The 18,752-nt window shown below is 52.7% G+C and overlaps 1 protein-coding gene across 4 annotated transcripts; it reads right to left on the bottom strand.

The window, feature by feature from the left end:
* Positions 1 to 3,218: 3,218 nt before the first annotated feature.
* Positions 3,219 to 18,660, bottom strand: Map4k2 (mitogen-activated protein kinase kinase kinase kinase 2). 4 transcript variants are annotated; one of them, XM_057778905.1, is made up of 32 exons: positions 18,313 to 18,660; positions 18,137 to 18,194; positions 17,819 to 17,909; positions 17,675 to 17,739; positions 17,347 to 17,402; positions 17,012 to 17,059; positions 16,889 to 16,931; positions 16,484 to 16,556; positions 16,275 to 16,406; positions 16,138 to 16,200; positions 15,804 to 15,885; positions 15,606 to 15,713; positions 15,152 to 15,230; positions 14,986 to 15,044; positions 14,346 to 14,389; positions 14,226 to 14,264; positions 14,098 to 14,131; positions 13,871 to 13,979; positions 13,704 to 13,792; positions 13,589 to 13,630; positions 13,422 to 13,506; positions 13,265 to 13,344; positions 13,127 to 13,187; positions 12,923 to 13,040; positions 8,552 to 8,610; positions 8,374 to 8,477; positions 8,120 to 8,297; positions 6,659 to 6,727; positions 5,986 to 6,072; positions 5,685 to 5,755; positions 5,535 to 5,590; positions 3,219 to 5,414 (listed from the first exon to the last, which is right to left on the bottom strand). In XM_057778905.1, the coding sequence occupies exons 1-32, from the start codon at positions 18,406 to 18,408 to the stop codon at positions 5,327 to 5,329; spliced, it is 2,466 nt and encodes an 821-aa protein (XP_057634888.1). In that variant the 5' UTR covers positions 18,409 to 18,660; the 3' UTR covers positions 3,219 to 5,326. The 4 variants fall into 4 exon arrangements, 3 of the variants coding, with proteins under 3 accessions (XP_057634888.1, XP_057634889.1, XP_057634890.1); XM_057778906.1 differs by lacking the exon at positions 5,986 to 6,072; XM_057778907.1 differs by lacking the exon at positions 18,313 to 18,660 and having other exon boundaries at positions 17,819 to 17,883; positions 18,137 to 18,185.
* Between the last annotated feature and the right edge of the window lie 92 nt (positions 18,661 to 18,752).

Genomic DNA, 18,752 nt, shown 5'->3' on the forward strand with positions numbered 1-18,752 from the left:
AAAAAAAAAAAGCCACACAGTCAATTCAAAAGTCAGTTTCCAATTGTGCACTTCCATTGAAATCTCAGTGTGTTGGGAATTTGATTACATTACTGTGAACCATGAAAATGGTGGGGAAATGGTAATGACACTGAGGCCAGACATGCCTTCCCATAAAGAAAACATAAGAGCAATAAAACAATTTTCTTGCCAGATAAACAGGTTAACATAACAGAATAGAATCGAGAATAGGATTCTCACAAAGCCAATTACTTCAACCCAGCAGAGAGAAAGATGTTTAATACATGATGGAGAAGGGCTGGAGAGGTGGCTCAGCAGATACCACCACTGGCTGCTCTTTCAGGGACCACGGCTCAGTTCCCAGCATCCACATGGTGACTCGCAACCATCTGTATCTTCAGTCCTAGGGAACCCAAAGCTCTCTTCTGGCCTCACAGACTGACATGTAGGCAAAGCACCCATAAACATAAGACAAATCTAATTTAAAAAATAAATGATGTAGAAAAAAATCTGAAAACATGTAGAAGAAAATTTAGAAGATTTGGGGTAATCTAGGAATTCAGAGACTCCCAGGACAAACCTCAGATATGCTGGATGGTACAAGTCAACAGACCATGACAGATTAGGGAGCAAATGTCTGAGCTGAGAATGCAGATCAGTGATAGAGCTTCTGCCTAACACATACAACTAACTTCCTTGAATCCATCTCTAGACCTGCAAAATAGAAGAAAAACTAAATGTCTGTAATACCCAAAAAAGCATTCAAGAGAAAGGGCTGGAGAGATGGCTCAGCAGTTAAGGGCACTGGCTGCTCTTCCAGGGGACCTGGCATCCACGTATCAACTAGCAACTGTGTCACTCCTATTCCATAGGATCGTGACTCCCTCTTCTGGATATCTCAGCCACTGCTCACAGGTGGTACACAAACGTACATTCAGGCAAAACACCCACACATAAAAATAATCTTGAAAACCAAAAATGCATGTGTATATATGTGAGCGTTCTAAGTTAGTGTTTGTACCTAATGTTCAAGCCTGTTGCCAGCAGAAGCAGAAAGCCTGCAGGTCAGATCCCCCCTAGAACTAGAATCACAGTTGTGAGCCACCATTCATTTTCAGAGAAAGAGAAGACAGCTATGTGATAAAACACTTACCTAACGTGCAAAGCCCCCAGTGCCTATCTGTAGTACACAAAATAACAAGAGTGAGCAGGGCTGGTAGCACATGTCGGTAATCACAGCACTCAGGAGGTACCGATGTCAGAGCCAGCCTGGCTATATGAAATCTTGCCAAAAGGAAAAGAAAAACCAGTGAGAGAAGTTTCTGCTTGTAGTTCATATGACTGACTCCTGTTTATTTGGTAGAGTCCTCTTAGGGATTTTTGTTCTGCTTGAGACAGTCTCCCTGTGTAGTTCTGGAAAGCTTAGAACTTGCTGTGTAGACCAGGCTGTGACAACAAACTCATAGAGATCCGCCTACATCTGCCTTCCAAGTGTTGGAGTTTGAGGTTTTTTGAGACAGTTTTTCTCTTTGTCCTAGAACTCAGTCTAGACCAGGATGGCCTCAGACTCAAAGGTTTGTCTGCCTCTGCCTCTTGAGTGCTAGAATTAAAGGCATATGCTATTACACCTAGCTCTCCCCCCACCCAGGCAGGGTCTCTTGTAGTCCAGGCTGGCTTCAAATTACTTTAAATTTTGGATCCTTGCCGGGCGGTGGTGGCGCACGCCTTTAATCCCAGCACTTGGGAGGCAGAGGCAGGCGGATCTCTGTGAGTTCGAGACGAGCCTGGTCTACAGAGCTAGTTCCAGGACAGGCTCCAAAGCCACAGAGAAACCCTGTCTCGAAAAACCAAAAAAAAAAAAAAAAAAAAAAAAAAAAACAACTCAATAAATTGATCATTCTGGACATTTTTCTGTGTTTATAGTATACACATGGCTTCTGGGGCTGAGGATGAAGCCAGGTGGCAGAGTGGGTGCCTAATGTAAGGCCTTGGGTTTGACCCCCTCCATTGTAGACCAAACAAAGTCATAAACAGTATCTACAGTCTGCACTGTCAGCCCTCCCTCCATTCCAGGTGAGTCAGGCAACAACCCCCCCCCCCCCATGCAGTCCCTGCTCCTGCTGAGGCCTGGGCTTGAAAGCTGCCTTTTTGTTTGTTTTTTGAAGACATGGTTTCTCTGTAGCTTTGGAGGCTGTCCTGGAACTCACTCTGTAGACCAGGCTGGCCCTGAACTCACAGAGATCCGTCTGTCTCTGCCTCCCAAGTGCTGGGATTAAAGGCGTGTGCCACCACTGCCCAGTGAAAGCTGCTATTTTCATTTTCTCCTTAAACTGGTCTCTCCTGCCTGTCCCAAGTGCTGGGATTACAGATGTGCACCACTCTGCTCAGCCTCCTATGACTTTGTGTGTAAGCATGCATGGCCAGCTGGTGGTTGTTTTGCTAGTTTCTGAGCTTCCTAACACACTTTCCGGCACACATTCGCCATTTTATGGGACTTACTGTTTTGTTTTAAAACCTGTTGGTGTTGCTGTGTTAAGGACTTAGAGCATCTCCTGACTGCCCAACCGCCCTGCTCTAACTGATGGTGCATCCTGGAGAAAAGCAAGCCCATTGGATACGGCACCTGCCCTGTGCTCCACATCACTTCCCTCTCTCACCCCAGAGGCTCCTCTACACCTTCAGGGCGGGCAGCCAGGGCTTTCCCATGTGCCCTTCTGGCATGGGCCTGTTTGTTGAACCTGCTAGTAAGTCCACGTTCTCTGTTCTGCTTTTTGTTTTGGAGATAGGGTTTCTCTGTAGGATAGGGTTTCTCTGTAGCTTTTGGAGCCTGTCCTAGAACTTGCTCTCGTAGACCAGGCTGGCCTCGAACTCACAGAGATCGGTCTGCCGCTGCCTCCCTGGTGCTGGAATTAAAGGCGTGCGCCACCACCACCCAGCTAGCTCTTCTGCTTTTTGCACACAGGGTCTCGGTATGTAGCCCTGGCTGGCATTCCTGCCTCAGACTCTAAAGTGCTGGATGACAGGTGTGAGTCACCATAACTGGTGATGTATCTCTATCCAGAGTGACAAAGAAGCCCCAACCACAGGTAACACCCACAGAGGGCATTTTATGGTACCTCACTGTGGCAAACACAACTGCTGCAACCCAGTGATGCTATTTCCAGGAATTGATCCCCCAGAAACACTTGAGTACACAGAGTGGCTCCGACACAGGGGTTATTTATTGCAGTGTGGTTTGTGATATTAAAGTAGAAATACATTCCTCAATAAGGATCTTTCAATTAACATTAGTCACCTGAAATGTGTACAATTCAGCACAAGCTATACAAAAATAGACCTGGTTGATAATGGAAAGCTCTCCAGAATGGACTTCCAGAGAGCCAGCAGGATATATGGACTGGTGCCATATGAATAAAAATATACCAAATTGTTTAAATATCATAAATACTTCTAGATGGAGTGGACGACAAATGAGACACAGTTTTATTTATTTTTGAGACAGGATCTTGACTACATAAAACCTTGGCTGGCCTGAAACTCACTATGTAGGCAGTTCACAGACAGTCCTCTGCCTCCTGAGTACTGGATGACAGGCATTCACCACAGCCTAGCTTCATTGAATTCTCTTTTGTACTTGAAAAAGGCTGTCTATAAACAAATATATAAATAAAGTTGTATCTTTCAGTGCATAGTCCTGACTTGCCCCATCTTTGGCTTGTGGCACCAAATACTATCAGTGGGCCTTGCTTTTCACAGGTCTCTCACTTTGGCATCTTATACTCCTAAACCACCTTTTCAGATGGACTCTGGGCTGAACTCCCTGCCACAAGGTGGCACTGTGCAAAGCCCACTACTCTGAGGGCCCGTTCTCCCAGGGCACCTGGATTAAGTGTTCTGGGCTGGGTGGAACACACCTCTCACCCCCCCCCCACACACACACACACACCAGCATGCCTCCAAGAAATCCGGGAGCTTAGGAACTAGGACTTTACTGTGTACCCTGTCTCCCTCAACCCTCCAGATGACTTGGGGTCTCACTGAGGACGTATGCTCTGTCCCTTTTGCTGTCCTAGCTCCCTAGTCAGCCAAGCAACCCTCTTGGTCACTAGAAACTGGGTATTAGGGCTCTGAAGAGGGTAGTCAAAGGGACAGTGACAGCCATAAGGGCCACAAATTCCATTCACATGAGCTGTCGCCACCCACCCTCACCCTCCCATTGCCTCACTGAGCTGGCGAGTACTTGCAGCCAGAACACCAGACATAAGACTTTGTTCTGCCAACATTTGCTCTAAATGTCAGGAGGGTGACAATGAGCCAGAACGGAGCACTGGGCTCTGCACCTTTGCTCTGCAACCCGCTTAGCCCTTCAGGCTTGGCTCATCCTCCCTTCAGTGGTCTTAGTCACTGGCAAGCCAGTCAGTATCTGGGGCCACAGAGCTCGAGGGGCACCAGGCCCAAGGAGGACAGTACAAAGCACAAGCTGAGGCACAAGGGAGATGGGCTCCAACAATTTTCTTGGGTGTCGAGCTGGATTTTGGTAGTGACCCCAGGCCTGACTTGGGGTGAATGAACATTAAAAAGACCCACATCCATCTTCCCGGCGAAGCCAATGCTTCGCAATACTGTTACAGGCCCGTCATGGAACACTGCAGTAGACACGGCCAGGGTGCAGATCCCAGAAACCACAAGCAAGATCCTACTTGGGGCAAGGCTGCCCCGGACAGGTCCCATTTGTTCATAATTCCCCCTGCATGATCCACAAGATGCCAAATACAGCAGATGTCTCAATCTACAAAACTGAATGAGGGCTGCTGTGGGCAGGGACCAGGAAGATCCAGGCCCAAGATGGCTGTTAGACCACTGGCTTGTGTCACCTGAGTCTAGATTCCACCGAGCACCAGCAGCTGCTCTTCCACGGCGCATGCCTGAGGCCAACTGAGTACTTAGAGAAAAGTGTCCCGCAGCAAAGAGTGAGAGGAGGAGAAAGAGAAGGGGCAAAAGGTGGGGGCTCAATGCCTCCACTTCAGAGGGACTGACGGGATGAAACCAACCAGCTTTAATACCAATATAATTCTCTCTTAAATACATGTTGCCCAGGATAGAACCTGGGGCAGGCTCTTGGAAGAAAGAATAGAAAGGAAAAGAGAAAATGGAATGGATCAGTCAGGCAGCCCCAGCCCGCCCAGGGCCTCCTGTCCTGGAGGACAACACTGCAGGGAGGGAGGCAGCTTCCTCTGGTCCAGTTATTGCTGAGGGGGGTGGGCTACCCCCCCTCCCTGCCCCCAAACACTTCTCAGAGTCAGGTCTGCCCTCTGGAGGGGACAGCTCAGTAGCTGCTCTGGTGGCCCGTGAGGATGTAGAGGTTGCTGTGTGCCCCAGGGTTGTCGGTGGGAATGCTCTCCAGAATGATGTCCCTGGTGTGGGGAGAGGCACAGGGTGAGTGGGGCAGGAAGGCCAAGTGAGCCCATCCCCACCTCTAGCCTGGGGGTGGTAACTGCCATGGGAAGTGCAGCTCAGGTACTATCTTCATCTACCTGTGGGCTCCCAGCACTCGGAAGATCCTGGTCTCATCTGTGATCTCCTGGGTCACCTAAAGGACAAGGAACTCTGAGATCATCCCGACAGGTCCTTTCTAAACAGGGCTCTCAGAGCTGAAGGCAGTCAGGTCTCTGAGCCCCACTCACCTCGTTGGTGTCAAGGCTTCGGCCCTGCATGCCATGGCTCCAGAAAGCCAGCACACTGTCCTGCAGACACACTGGAAGAATGCGCTCTGTTGGCCCTGACACTACCCCACACTCCACAGATTCCCCCGTCCTTGCCATAAGGCCTGACCCAGTCCAATGCACAAGTGACCCTGAGTGACCAGGATGGCTCCCCGATAGGTGTAGGGAATCTACCCTGGTCCCACGGCCAACCCTGAACCCTGAGCCAGTCCCACACCTTCTGAACTGTGGATGCTGCCATGCCCACATCTGGCTTACTCACCCACAGTCTCAATAGGGAAGTCAAAGGTGAGCTGAGGGGCCAGTGCAGCTGTGGGCTCACCCTGTAGGTTAACGATCCTCACACAGCCTGCACAGGGAGAGAACTGGTAGGTGGGGGACCCCCTTCCTCACATTGAAAGGACCTCAAAATCAGCACAAGACACCCTAAGATCAAGTTTTCAGCACAAAGGAGACAAATGGCAGGGTCAAAAGGTAGAGAATAAGAGACAAAGACAAGAGATAGAAGATGAGAGATTAGGGGAAAGGAACAAGGCCGGGGCGGGGTGGTGGTGAGCTACTTCTCCCAGGGAGACAAAGGCCTGCCTCTGGATAGAGAGGAGACAGACTTGGCCTATAGGCAAATGGCAATTTATAAAGGGAAAGGAGAAACCATGTTAGGAAGAGTTGGTTACTCTTGATTGGACATGTTAATTAGGCAGTCAAAAGGGGGCTTCTGACTGCTGGACTTCAATGATAGCCGCGCCTTGGTAGTCAGCCTCAGGAGGAAGTAGCCAAATAAAGGAACAGACCTTGGTGGCTAGCTTTAGGAATGCAATCTAATGGTTTACCAAAGTAGAGGGAATGGGGGAGAGGGGGAAGGCAAAACTTGTCGCACCATGTTTGCCATGCTCAGGCCTGCTAGAGCCCCCCAACCCTGATCCCAGGGCACTCACGTTCAAAGCTGACCAGTACTGTGTCCCTGTCCACCTGGATCACCTGCTGGGCAGAGCCCGGTATCCCCTCTGTGGGCAGAGAAGGGAGGCAAGGCCTGTCTGGTTGAGCTGCCAAGGACTGAGGGGACACGCAGCAGACAGTCCTAAGCCACCATTCCTCACACCAGCCCTACAGGGCCATACTCAGAACAAGGGACTTGCCTTTAGGCTTATCAGGAGCGAGGATGGGGTTCCAGGGTCCTAGTGCAGCCTACGAAGGATCCAGGGCCAGACAAACTAGGCTGTCAGACTCCTAGATGAGTGACCTAACACAAGTCACTTCCTCTCTCTGAACTTCATCTTCCTCTTTGGTAACTCAAACATGACAAAGCCTACTTTCAGCGCTGCTGTTAAGAATTACGACCGAGGGACTGGAGAGATGGCTCAGTGGTTAAGGCACTGGCTGCTCTTCCCGAGGATGCAGGTTTGATTCCCATCACCTACATAGTGGCTCACAACCCTCTGGAACTCCAAGTCACCCTCTTCTGACCTCCAAGGCATGTATGTGGTATATATACATACATACATGAACACAAAGCACTCGTATTCATAAGTAAAATAAATTTTAAAAATATTTTTAAAGCAACAGAAACGGGCTGGAGAGATGGCTCAGAAGTCAAGAGCACTGACTGCTTGCTCTTCCTGAGGTCCCGAGTTCAATTCCCAGCAACCACAAAGTGGCTGACAACTATCTATAGTGAAATCTGATAATCTGATGCCCTCTTCTGGCATGTAGGCAAACATGAAGACAACAGAACACTATACATAATAAATAAATCTAAAAAAAAAAAAAGCAAGCCAGATGTGGTGATGCACACTTTTAATCCCAGCACTTGGAAGGCAAAGGCAAGCGGATCTCCTGAGGCCAGCCTGGTCTAGAGAGCGAGTGCCAGGACAGGCTGCAAAGCTACAGAGAAACCTTTTCTCAAAAAACAAAAGCAAAGAAGCAGAAAATTTAGGAATGAAATAACCTGAGGGGCCCCTGGCACCAGGAACTTTTCCTTCCCTGCCCATTGCCCCAGCTGTCCCCATGCTGAGATATCATCCTTCCCTGCTCAGAGTGGAAGAGTCCCCACCTGGCCAGAGCCCCTCTTCCTGCTCCTGCTGGCTCAGGCTTAAGCACTAATAGCCAGCTTTTCCTTGGCTACCAAGCTTTTAATCTAAGGAAACCTTTTGATTTTAGTTTGGTCTGTCTTTTTTATTATTAATTAATTTATTTTTATTTTATGTGCATTGGTGTTTTGCCTGCATGTATGCCTATGTGAGAGTGTCAGATCTTGGGAGTTGTAGACAGTTGTGAGCTGCCACGTGGGTGCTGAGAATTGTGCCCAGGCTAGTCTAATGAAATCTTTCACAGAAGCCCAGATCAGAGAGCCTGGTTAGAAGAGTCCCATCCCTGCAACACTCAGCTCTGCTGCTCACCAGGCGGGATGAGGATGTCTGGAGTCAGGCCAGCCTCCAGGGGCAAGACATGGAACAGGACTCGGCAGCCAGGTCCCTCAGGCCCCTCGGCACCCACGCACACCTGTGGCAGCTCCTTCCCATCTAGCACCAGCGGCTCCAGCATCCCTGCTGGGCTGGGCAAAGGGCTGGAAAAGTTCTGGGGGACAGCAGAGAGGCTAGGCTCCGTTTCTCCTGCAGGCATCCTGCCACCCAAGGGCCCTCTGGTCACCTACCTTCAGCAGCAGGAATTTCTGCAGGGGCTCATACCACTGCAGCAGAAGCAGGCTGGCAGGCAGAGCAGCCAGCAGGAAAGTGCTGCCTGTATAGGGGTTACGGACTGCAGGAGAAGGAGGCTGGTGGGCAAGAGCTCAGACTCACTGCACCCCTCCCAGCCCCGCGGCCAACTCTTACCCACACGACACTGCAGGCAGCCTTTGGTGTCAGGAATCTTGGTAGACAGGGCAAAGCGCCTATAGAAGTGAAAACCAGCATATGTTCTGGGAGCCAACCATGGGCAAGGCCCCCACTGAGCCCTGTGAGGTGGTCACTGTCAACGTCCTGCTTCACAGATGAGACGCTAGGCTCAGAGAGGCGCAGCAGTGTGCTTGTAAGAGCTGCAAGGGACTGAGGCTCTGCGAGCCTCTTCAGCTACTCTGGGAAGGGTTTTGTTTTTTTTAAAGATTACTTTCTTAGCCGGGCGGTGGTGGCGCACGCCTTTAATCCCAGCACTCGGGAGGCAGAGGCAGGCAGATCTCTGTGAGTTCGAGTCCAGCCTGGTCTAGAAGAGCTAGTTCCAGGACAGACTCCAAAACCACAGAGAAACCCTGTCTCGAGAAACCAAAAAAAAAAAAAAAAAAATAGATTACTTTCTTAGCTGGGCAGAGGCAGAGGTAGGTGGATCTCTGTAAGTTCAAGGCCAGCATGGTCTACAGAGCAAGTTCCAGGACAGTCATGGCTGTTACACAAAGAAACCTGTCTTGAAAAACCAAACACATAAAAAACCACCACCAACAACAACAACAACAAAAAAATTTGTAGGGGGCTGGAGAGATGGCTCAGCGGTTAAGAGCATTGCCTGCTCTTCCAAAGGTCCTGAGTTCAATTCCCAGCAACCTTAAAAAAAAAAAAAAAAAAAAAAAAAATTTGTCACAATTTTTTTTTTCCTTTTGGTTTTTGGAGACAGGTTTTTGTATAGCTTTGGCTGTCCTGGAACTCACTCTGTAGTCCAGGCTGGCCTCTGCCTTCTGAGTGCTGAGATTATTTATTTTTTTTTAAATATTTATTTATTATGTATACAATGTTCTGTGTGTATGCCTACAGGCCAGAAGAGGGCACCAGACCTTATTACAGATGGTTGTGAGCCACCATGTGGTTGCTGGGAATTGAACTCAGGACCTTTGGAAGAACAGGCAATGCTCTTAACCGCTGAGCCATCTCTCCAGCCCCAGAGTGCTGAGATTAAAAGACATGTCCACCACTGCCCAGCATGGCTCTGCGTGGTTTTATTTTTTTTTTTATTTTTTTTTTTTAAATATTTATTTATTATGTATACAATATTCTGTCTGCATGTATGTCTGCAGGCCAGAAGAGGGCACCAGACCTCATTACAGATGGTTGTGAGCCACCATGTGGTTGCTGGGAATTGAACTCAGGACCTTTGGAAGAGCAGGCAATGCTCTTAGCCACTGAGCCATCTCTCCAGCCCCTCTGCGTGGTTTTAAACATGTCACTTTACCTCTTTGCTCCTGTTTCCTCATGGCCATGTAAAGTGGAAAGCAGGAAGACCCAAAGCTGAGGCAGGTCCCCGCTTGAATATACTCAACCCTTTTCAAAGACTGACGAACAAAAACTGACGGGGAAATGTATACTTCAAACAGCAAATGGCCTGCCTTCTGCACCTGCTGGGGCTGAGGGACCTATGGGGCCAGTGGGTGGCTGTCTTTGGGGGAATCCCCCATGCCCTCAGGGGACTGACCATCTGAGACTGAGGAACTAAGCTGTTAACAGGGCAATCTCCTCCCAGTGACTCCGGTTCTGTCTGTGCGCCTGCCAGGACAGGCCCCTGGGAGGAAGCAGTGTCGGCCTCACTGCACTGCCCTCTGCCCTCCTCTTCCTCCCCCTCGCTCACCAGCTAGCATCTGGGTAGGTCAGGGGCATATACTTTTGCGTCCCATGTTTTCTCTAAAGAATTCCATTTCTTCCTTCTTTACGTTCAAAGGAGACACAGGCTCAATGCTGCCCGACTTGCCGGAACTCTGGCAAGTCTGTCGCCTAAGGTTGGGGGTCAGAATGGAGGTTCAGGAAGCCCAGAGGCCACAGGGAACCACACATAGGTTTAATGTGAGCTCTATAGCTAAGGTGCTCCTTTAGGTCTCCCCAATAATGCTGCCCCTGGCCTGGCCTGGCCTGGCCTGGCCTGGTCATAGTGACACTGGAGCCCCTGCCTGGCCCACTCTTGGCATTCCAGTTCTCCCAGATGGACTAGGGAGGTCCCACTCAGAGAATAGGCAAGCGTCTTTTGAAATGCAAGTTTTAAGACCAGGTCTCACACTGTAGCATCAAATCTCAGTAATCCTTCTGCCTCAACTTCTTGAATGCTGGGATGACAGGCATATAATTTATTTAATGTGGCAAATGTGAATTCAGGCCAGACTCTTCCGTCACTCACAGCTGATGACAGCCCCATCCTTCCGTCAGCCTTGACTCCTCTTCCCTTCCCAACACCACCTAGTACCAGGAAATCCTGCTGGCTCCACTTGCAAAACAGAACCAGACCAATTTTTACTTTCTTTACTCCAACTGCACCATGCCTCTGTTGCTAGCCACCTGACCACTGCAATGGGCTTCCCACGGCCTCCAACATCCTCCCTCACCCGTGGTTAGTCCTCCCACCAAGACTCAGTGCCAGGCATGCCTTACCAGAGGCCTCCACCCTGCTGTGAGGCAAAGCCCAAGACCTCCCTGTGGACAGACCCTCAAGCAAGCAATACTCACTTCTGCACTTGGCCCTCGCACTGAGCATCTCTTCTCCTTAGTAACTTCCCCTGCACACCCACAGCGCTCTAACTCCCCCGGAGACAGCCTTTCTCTGTGTAGCCCTGGCTGGCCTGGGTCTCTGTAGACCAGGCTGGCCTCGAACTCAGATATCTGCCTGCCTCCGTCTCCCGAGGGCTGGAATTAAAGGCGTATGTCACCAAGCCCGTCTTTTTTTTTTTTATCAACTTTTTATTTTATTTTATTTTTTTGGTTTTTCGAGACAGGGTTTCTCTGTGGCTTTGGAGCCTGTCCTAGAACTAGCTCTGTAGACCAGGCTGGTCTCGAACTCACAGAGATCCGCCTGCCTCTGCCTCCCTAGTGCTGGGATTAAAGGCGTGCGCCACCATCACCCGGCTTTTTATCAACTTTTTAAAAGTGGTGCTGGCACGTGCCTTTGATCCCAGGACTTTACCAGCAAGCTGCAGCTTCAGCCCGTCCTCAGTCTTGGCTCAAGCAGCATTTTCTCACTGAAGGCTCTCAGAACGGCCCTTGAAAGTCCTCTCCTTCATTTTGCTCTTCCCCATGGGGTATGCTCTGAGCTGTCACTGCCAAAGAGCCTCATTTTTCTAGATCTACCATCTACCTCCTCTCCACAAAAAACGTGGCATAAAGAGAAGGGGGAGGGGTCTCTTCAGTTCACAGATGTGCCCGCGCCCTGCACAATGTCACAACATATGAGAAGGCACTGGCTCCACAGTTCTTGGCTAAAGGGCTGCACCTCAGGCTGCACATTAATGCTGGGTCACGCATCTTCTGCAGGGGGCTCTGCAGCCTGTTCCCAGACCTGGCCATGCTGCTTCTCAAATACTCTTTCTACTGTAGCCCTCTATACGGCCAGCGATTCTGTTTTCAGAGACAGAAACTCAAATAGCTCAGGCTGGCCTCAAACTCAGTATCAGTAGACAAGGATAACCATGAATTCCTGGTTCTCCTGCCCCTACCAGCCATGTGCTGAATTACAGCCATGCACCAGCATGCCCAGTTGTGTTTTGTTTTTGAGACAAAGTCTCCCAATGTAGCCCTGGCTGGCCTAAAACTTGCTATCTTCCTGTGACCGCCGGGATGTCAGGCATGAGCCACCACAACCAGCCCGGCTCTTAAACAGTGGGCTGAACCACCTCCAGCAGGAAGCATACTGACCAGTACACAATAGGATCCTTTGAAATGCTCAACAGCACTGCCGTCCATTGGACAGAGTCCAGATCCTAGGCTTGGCAACTGAGTAAGGGTTCGCCACCTGTGCGGGGCCCTCAGCCCTCAGGTCAATTACCACCATGGGGATTCCCCAGGTCTTGCTTTGTGGTTCCACCTGCATACTCTCCCTTGCCCTCACACACTGGAATGTACTCTCTAATTCCGAGCTGTCTCAGCCTCCTGGCTTCCAGAACACTCTCTCCAACCCTGCCCCTGCCCTGAATCAAGCAGTCTGCCATAAATGCCCATGTCCTTTGTTTCTCCAGAGCAGGGCTTCTCTTGAATCATGTGCAGGCCAGGCACAGGGCCCACTGAACTGCTGGGTAAAGCCCACTGCCCCACCGACTACAGCGGGCTTTCATGCTCACATTCCTCTGCATTTCAACAAGCCAGGAGGACAGGAAGTGAGGCCATTTTCTGACCAGGAGGAAACAGTCTCAGGGACGGAAAGTGCCTAGGTGATTAGCTAAGGTCCTGGCAGTCTCAGGAGTGGCCAGAGGCCCACCCAATCGGTACTATTCTGGACCTCCTCCACACGCCACACTTGCTGACCTGGGGATGATGCGTTGAGTGATACGGTTGGTAGGGATAGAGAGAGGTGCCTGGTGCTGCAGTCTCCGTTGCTCAAACAGGCCTGGGAGGTCATGCGCCCAGATGTGCGTGGATTTCCCTGAAACAGAAGGGGAAGATCACGCAGGCCTCAGAGGAAGTTTGGGGGAGGGTGCGCTGGCTGCCTCTGCACCGTCCTCCTCCTACCTGAGAGTGACAGCAATACGTTGTTCACACAGTAGAGCCAGGAGCAGCGCTGGGAGATGAGCTGGGGCCAAACAGTAGACAGGTGATCAACACCCAGCACCTCTGTACCTCTGTGCCCCCAAAGCCAAGAGCCCTCACCTTCTCCAGCGTATCCTCATGCAGTTCATGCAGGTTGAGAGTGTAGATGCCTTCCTCGGCCCCTACTACCAGGAACTGGTCTGCAGACGTGGGTATGGGGTCAGAGGCTGCCACACCCCCTGGCCCAAACCTAAGGGTGTCCTAGGCCCCGGCCCACCTCGAGTCACGGGGTGCACCCAAGTGACAGCAGCATGGATCTGCAGTGGGCAGCCATTGAAGACCTTGGAGAAGCAGGCACCCATCTGGGGAGGAAGCAAGTAGCTGGTGAGGGACCGGTGGGCACGTCAGGACAGCAGGATCTAGGGACGCCCAGTGAACACTTACGTGCACTTTGGGGGTGGGAGGAAGGCCATGGCAGGATGATCTCTGTGTAGGAGGGAAGGAGTCAGGGCCCAGGTAACACCCTATAGCCTACCTCTCGCCCCTCTGGTATCCTCACCTCAGGATCCTCCCGTTGCTTCAGGGTGGCCCAGGCAGTGGGCAGCAATGGTGGGCTGCCAGGACCAGGCGGAGGTGCAGATGGGGTTCCTGTGCACACAAACCAAAGTGACTCCAAGCCCCAGCCCTACCCAGAATTCCTCCTGGCCTGCCAAGCCTGGGCCTCACCTGGGGAGCAGGACTGGGCATTGTCATCAGGTGTTGGCTCAGTATGGGGCAGCCCCAAAAACGGGGCCCGTTTGATGGTTCCCATGGCGTCATCTGGGGAGTCCAGCTCCTGGCAAGAAGATCAGAAACAGCCTGGCCATCAGCAGGTGCCCTGTGATGCACTCTCTGCCCCAAAGCACCCTGTGCACAAGGCTTAATTCCCAGTTCCACCCTCTTCCGATCCACACCTGGAGTTCTAAGGCGGGTCGAATAGTCAGGCTCCTACAGGGAGACAGCAGATGGTATGATGGGGTGTGAGATGAGACTGACCCCCAGGCCTGGGAGGCCTTCTGCATCCTAGGTACGGGCCTCTCACCTTTCCTCCAGGGCCTCCTGGACCGACTGCAGCAGGCTCCTGGGCCAGAGAAAGGGGTCAATGGTCAGTCTTACATAAGACCCAGCCTGCCCCACAGCTTCCCCAGTCCTGCTCACTCACCCACTCAGCTCCTCTTTTCCCAGCAGCGTCCATTCCTCCTCCCACTGGAAGAAACCAAGGCAAAGACATCAGGAGAGAGGGGAAGAAAAAGAGAAGGGTACCACAAGATGAGAGGGAATAGCCAGGAATGATCTGGAACGCAAGGCTTACCTAGACGACAAAGAGAGTTCAAGGCTAGCTAGGGTAAGTTATATAGAGATCCTGTCTCAACAGTAACAGAGAGAGAGATAGCAAGAGAGAGCAGACAGACAGATAGACAGACGGAGAATATTCTGGCAACAGACAAAAGACTTGTAACAGACAAAATGACAAGACAGAGAGGGAGACAGTAAGACAGTGGAGCAGAGAGGAGCATTGTGGGATTGGAGAGAAGAGCAGAGGAAATGGCGTGATCCCCTAACATGCAGACTGAACAATATTCTCAGTCCTGGGAAACCTAGGCTTTCGAAGTGGGTGGCCTTCCACTTTCCAGTGTTGTCTTAAGGAAAATGGCCAGGAAGAGCCTCCAGTCCAGGCCCCCCCCCAGGTGACACAGGCACCCCAGCTTCAGACTGGCCCTGACTTGGGATGTCCCACCTGCATCTGCACACCTGACCCCACCCTACACCACCCCCCTCCACATAGCCAGTGAGTGCCTCACCGGTTCATTGAGAGGATCCGTCTCCTTCCGGCGAGGGGCGCCAAATTTCACTTGGTGAACTAGGGATCCAGAGTATTGGGTTAGGAGGGGTAAAAGTCTCACGATGGACCCCCAAAATAACACCAGATCCATGGGTGCATTTAGCTAGCCCTGTCAGAAGACTTACACTGGATCTCGGAGGGGGTCCTCTCAGCTGGACCATGATGGCCCCGGGAATGGATGGTATCTGGAAACATATCCTGGGTCTAAGAAAGAACACACACAGCAGACTTGCACCTAGTACTCAGCCCTGCCAGGAACTCTTTCAGGTCTTGACAACCCTCTAAGGTTACTATGAAATAAAACAGCCCTCATTTTACAGATGGGAGAACTGGCATAGAAACGTCAAGAAACTTGCCAAAGGCCACACAGAGAGGAAGATAGCTTAGTCATAGTCAAAGCTGGCTTGGACCTGAAGGCATGCAGGGAGGCCAGACCCGCTCGAGAGAGTCATGGTATGTGGGCCTGATTAGAGAGAGGCTCTGTACTGGAATCCACAAGTCAGAGAGATTCTGATTTACATCACCTGCAGGCTTCTGCCACCCAGGTGGGGCTGACCCAGCTCCCAGCCCTTGCGTTACCTCCAGTTCACAGTCTTCAGGGGAGAGGGTTCCCAGGTGGGGGTCGCTGGCCTTGTCGAGGAGCTGCGTAAGGAGGGCCCGAGGGAGCTGCTGGGTTGTGAATGGGTGCTGGAGGAGCAAGGGTTGGTCAAGTTGGCCCCTGCCTTCTAGGTCTTTCCTTTGAGCCTCAAGCTCCCGGGGCCATCCCCTGCCTCCCACCTGCAGAAGCTTCTCAGCTGTGGGCCTCTTCTTGGGGTTCTTGGTTAGGGCCAGCTTGAGGAAGTGGTGAAAATTCTGGGTCCTAGTGGGCACAAAAGTCCCGCCCACCCAGACCCAGGTTAAGCTCTGCACAGAAGCAGCCTGTGAGTTGCCCCAGCCGGGCAGCTGGGACAGTGATACTGTTGCACCATAGCAATGCCTCCATCACAAGCCACCAGCCCCTCCCTCCACGGAGTTCTGGCCCTAAAGGGGAACCAAGCCCGACCCTTGGCAAGAGCTTCCATCCCTGGGCCTTGGCTGGAAAAGAGTATCTCGGCTGTGGGTGAGCCCTCACCAACGTGTCTTGTCTCTCAGCTTGGGTGGTTGGAAGCTGCTCTTCGACATGAGCATCAAGGCCCTAGGGAGCATGTGAGGTCATAGGTCAAGGGTCGGCAGGGCAAGGGTCAGGCAAGGGGCATGTGCTAGGCTGACCTCATGGGGTGCAGGTGGAATAGTGGCGGCTGTAGCTCGCCCAGCTCAATGGCAGTGATGCCCAGGGCCCAGACGTCACACAGCTCATTGTAGCCACCTTTGCGTTCCACAGCAGCGACCTCTGGTGCCATCCTAGAGTCAGGATCACAGATGGGATGACCAGAGTCCTACTTGTGGCCCTACCCCTACGGGCCAGGGCATCACCTTACCAGTACGGAGTGCCAATGAAAGACCGCCTCTTAGCCACAGACGCTGTCAGCTCACCTGATACCCCAAAGTCCGCTGCAGGAAGAACAAACTCTTACCAGCCCCAGGGCCGCACTGACCTCCCACCCCAGCGCGCAGGCTATACCAGGCAGGGCTTGGGTCCAGCCACAGCTGTCCCAAGCAAGGCCAGGCCCCTCTTCTGAGAGGAGCCACCAACCTTCCATCTCTGAAAACCCGATCCCATGTCAGGTCCCTCCCAACCTAATCCTGGTCAACTACTGGCAGGCAGGTGATATTGCTATGTCTCCTAAGTGGGGAAACTGAGGCTGGAGTACTAAGGTGACTGGGATCCATGGTCTCTGAGTCCCTGCTAAACCCTCACCCACATGGCATCCCCAGGGACTGACCCAGCTTGACATCTCCCTGCAGAGTGAGCAGAAGGTTGGCACCCTAGGGGGACACAGAAAGGGTTCCATCAGGTGCCTGGCAGCTTCCTCCTCACTTGAACCATGCCCTAGGCTGACCCCTACCTTGATGTCTCGGTGAATTTTGCCCTGAGAATGCAGGTGGTGGAGCCCCTGGGGACAAAGAGGAGTCTTTAAGGACAGCTACCTAGCACTAATCACCTCCCCTGAGCCCCTCCTCAGGACTGGGGCCCCCCACCCAAGCCGCTTCCTCCTCCCCTCTCCCCAAACAGGAAGTGACTGAGCCAAGAGGGAAATAGGCTGCTTCCGGCAAAAGAAGTGGGGCCCCCTCCCCCTTAGGACCCACAGCCCATTCCAAGTTCCCACTCCCCGACTAGCCAGCTGGGTTAGGCCCACACTCCAGAGGATTCCAACGCGGGTGCTGCCTAGGAGCCCAGTACCTTCAGTGCCTCCCGGCAAACATAGGCTATCTGCCGTTCTTCCAGGGGCCCAGTAGCTGAAATGGACAGCGTGAGGGCTGGAGAGAGAGCCTGAGGGATATGTTGACCCTCCCTAGCCACCCTACATAGTGGGAAGCAGCAAGCACCACTACAAGTGATGTTTTAGCCACACCAGGCTGGGATACTGAGCCCAGAGAAGGACAGCATCTCTCTCAAGGTCACACAGCCAATCAGAAGCAGAGAAGAGCCCAAATTCAGTCTGGAGGTTGCTCTCCTGTCCCTTTGTTGGGATGGGGTAAGGCCATGTCCCATGGAGCCTGACTCTCACCGTGGTAAATCTCCTGCAGCGAACCCCCTCCACAGAACTCCATACAGATCCACAACCGGTCATTCCTGGGGGGACAAAGAGCTAGGTCTGGAACACAGCAGAGCACACGAGGGCAGTCTGGAGTAAGAGGGTAAACAACCTCACCTGAGGTAGCTGCCAATGTAGGCCACGACATTAGGGTGGCGGCATTCGCGAAGGATGGTGATTTCCTGCTGAAGAGAGCTGATGTCGTCCCCTGGGGAGCACAAGGCATTATGGGGGGGCACACAGGGGTAGCCCAGACTCTGCCCCTATGCGCAAACTGGGCACAGAGTGTTTCTTTACTCGCCTGGCAGGTGCCAGCTCTTAGTCTCTCCTGGGGTCGGCTTCTCTGGGGGTCTCGGAAATGTCAACTCTCCGCCCCCGCCAGCTCACGCGCCCGCACCCGCCTCCCAGGAGCAGAGGCCCCACCCGGGCCCACACCTGGGTCTAGCTTGACGATCTTCACCGCGGCCAGTTCGGACGTGACGGTGTCACGGGCCTGCGGAGCGCAGGGCAAGAAGCGGGGTGAGGAGGGGGCGGGGCCGGGGCTCCCGCGGCGGGATGCGCAGATGCACCCTCCTGTGCTCCCGCCCGTCCTGCCGCCCCGCACAGCGCACCTTGTAAACGTCGCCATAGGTCCCGGCCCCCACACGCTGCAGCAGCTCAAAGCGATCTCGCGGATCCTGCAGCGACACGTCCCGCAACAGCGCCATGGCCCGGCGCCGGACCGGCCGGCCGGCGCAAGCTGCAGAGCCGGCGCAGAGCGGCGCGGGGCGGGGCGGGAGGGCAGGCAGGGGCAGCACCGAGGCTCGGAGGCCGGAGAGGCGGGGCTAGGCTAGGGCGGGGCCAGACCGGGGATGCCCCTCCGCCCGCCTGGCCAGGAGGAGGCGCCCTGGCTGCGCGGGGGGGGGGGGGGAAGTCCCCTAGCTATAGGCGGGGCTTAGATCCCCATCCCCGCAATTCTCGACGCGTTACAGGTGCATAAAGTTCAAACTCCAAAGGCAGAGAAAAGCGTACGTCTACTCCCTGCCCCATCCCCGACTTCCAGATGAAACAC

Source organism: Chionomys nivalis, chromosome 8 (genome assembly GCF_950005125.1).
Source record: "Chionomys nivalis chromosome 8, mChiNiv1.1, whole genome shotgun sequence".
NCBI classification, from domain to species: domain Eukaryota; kingdom Metazoa; phylum Chordata; class Mammalia; order Rodentia; family Cricetidae; genus Chionomys; species Chionomys nivalis.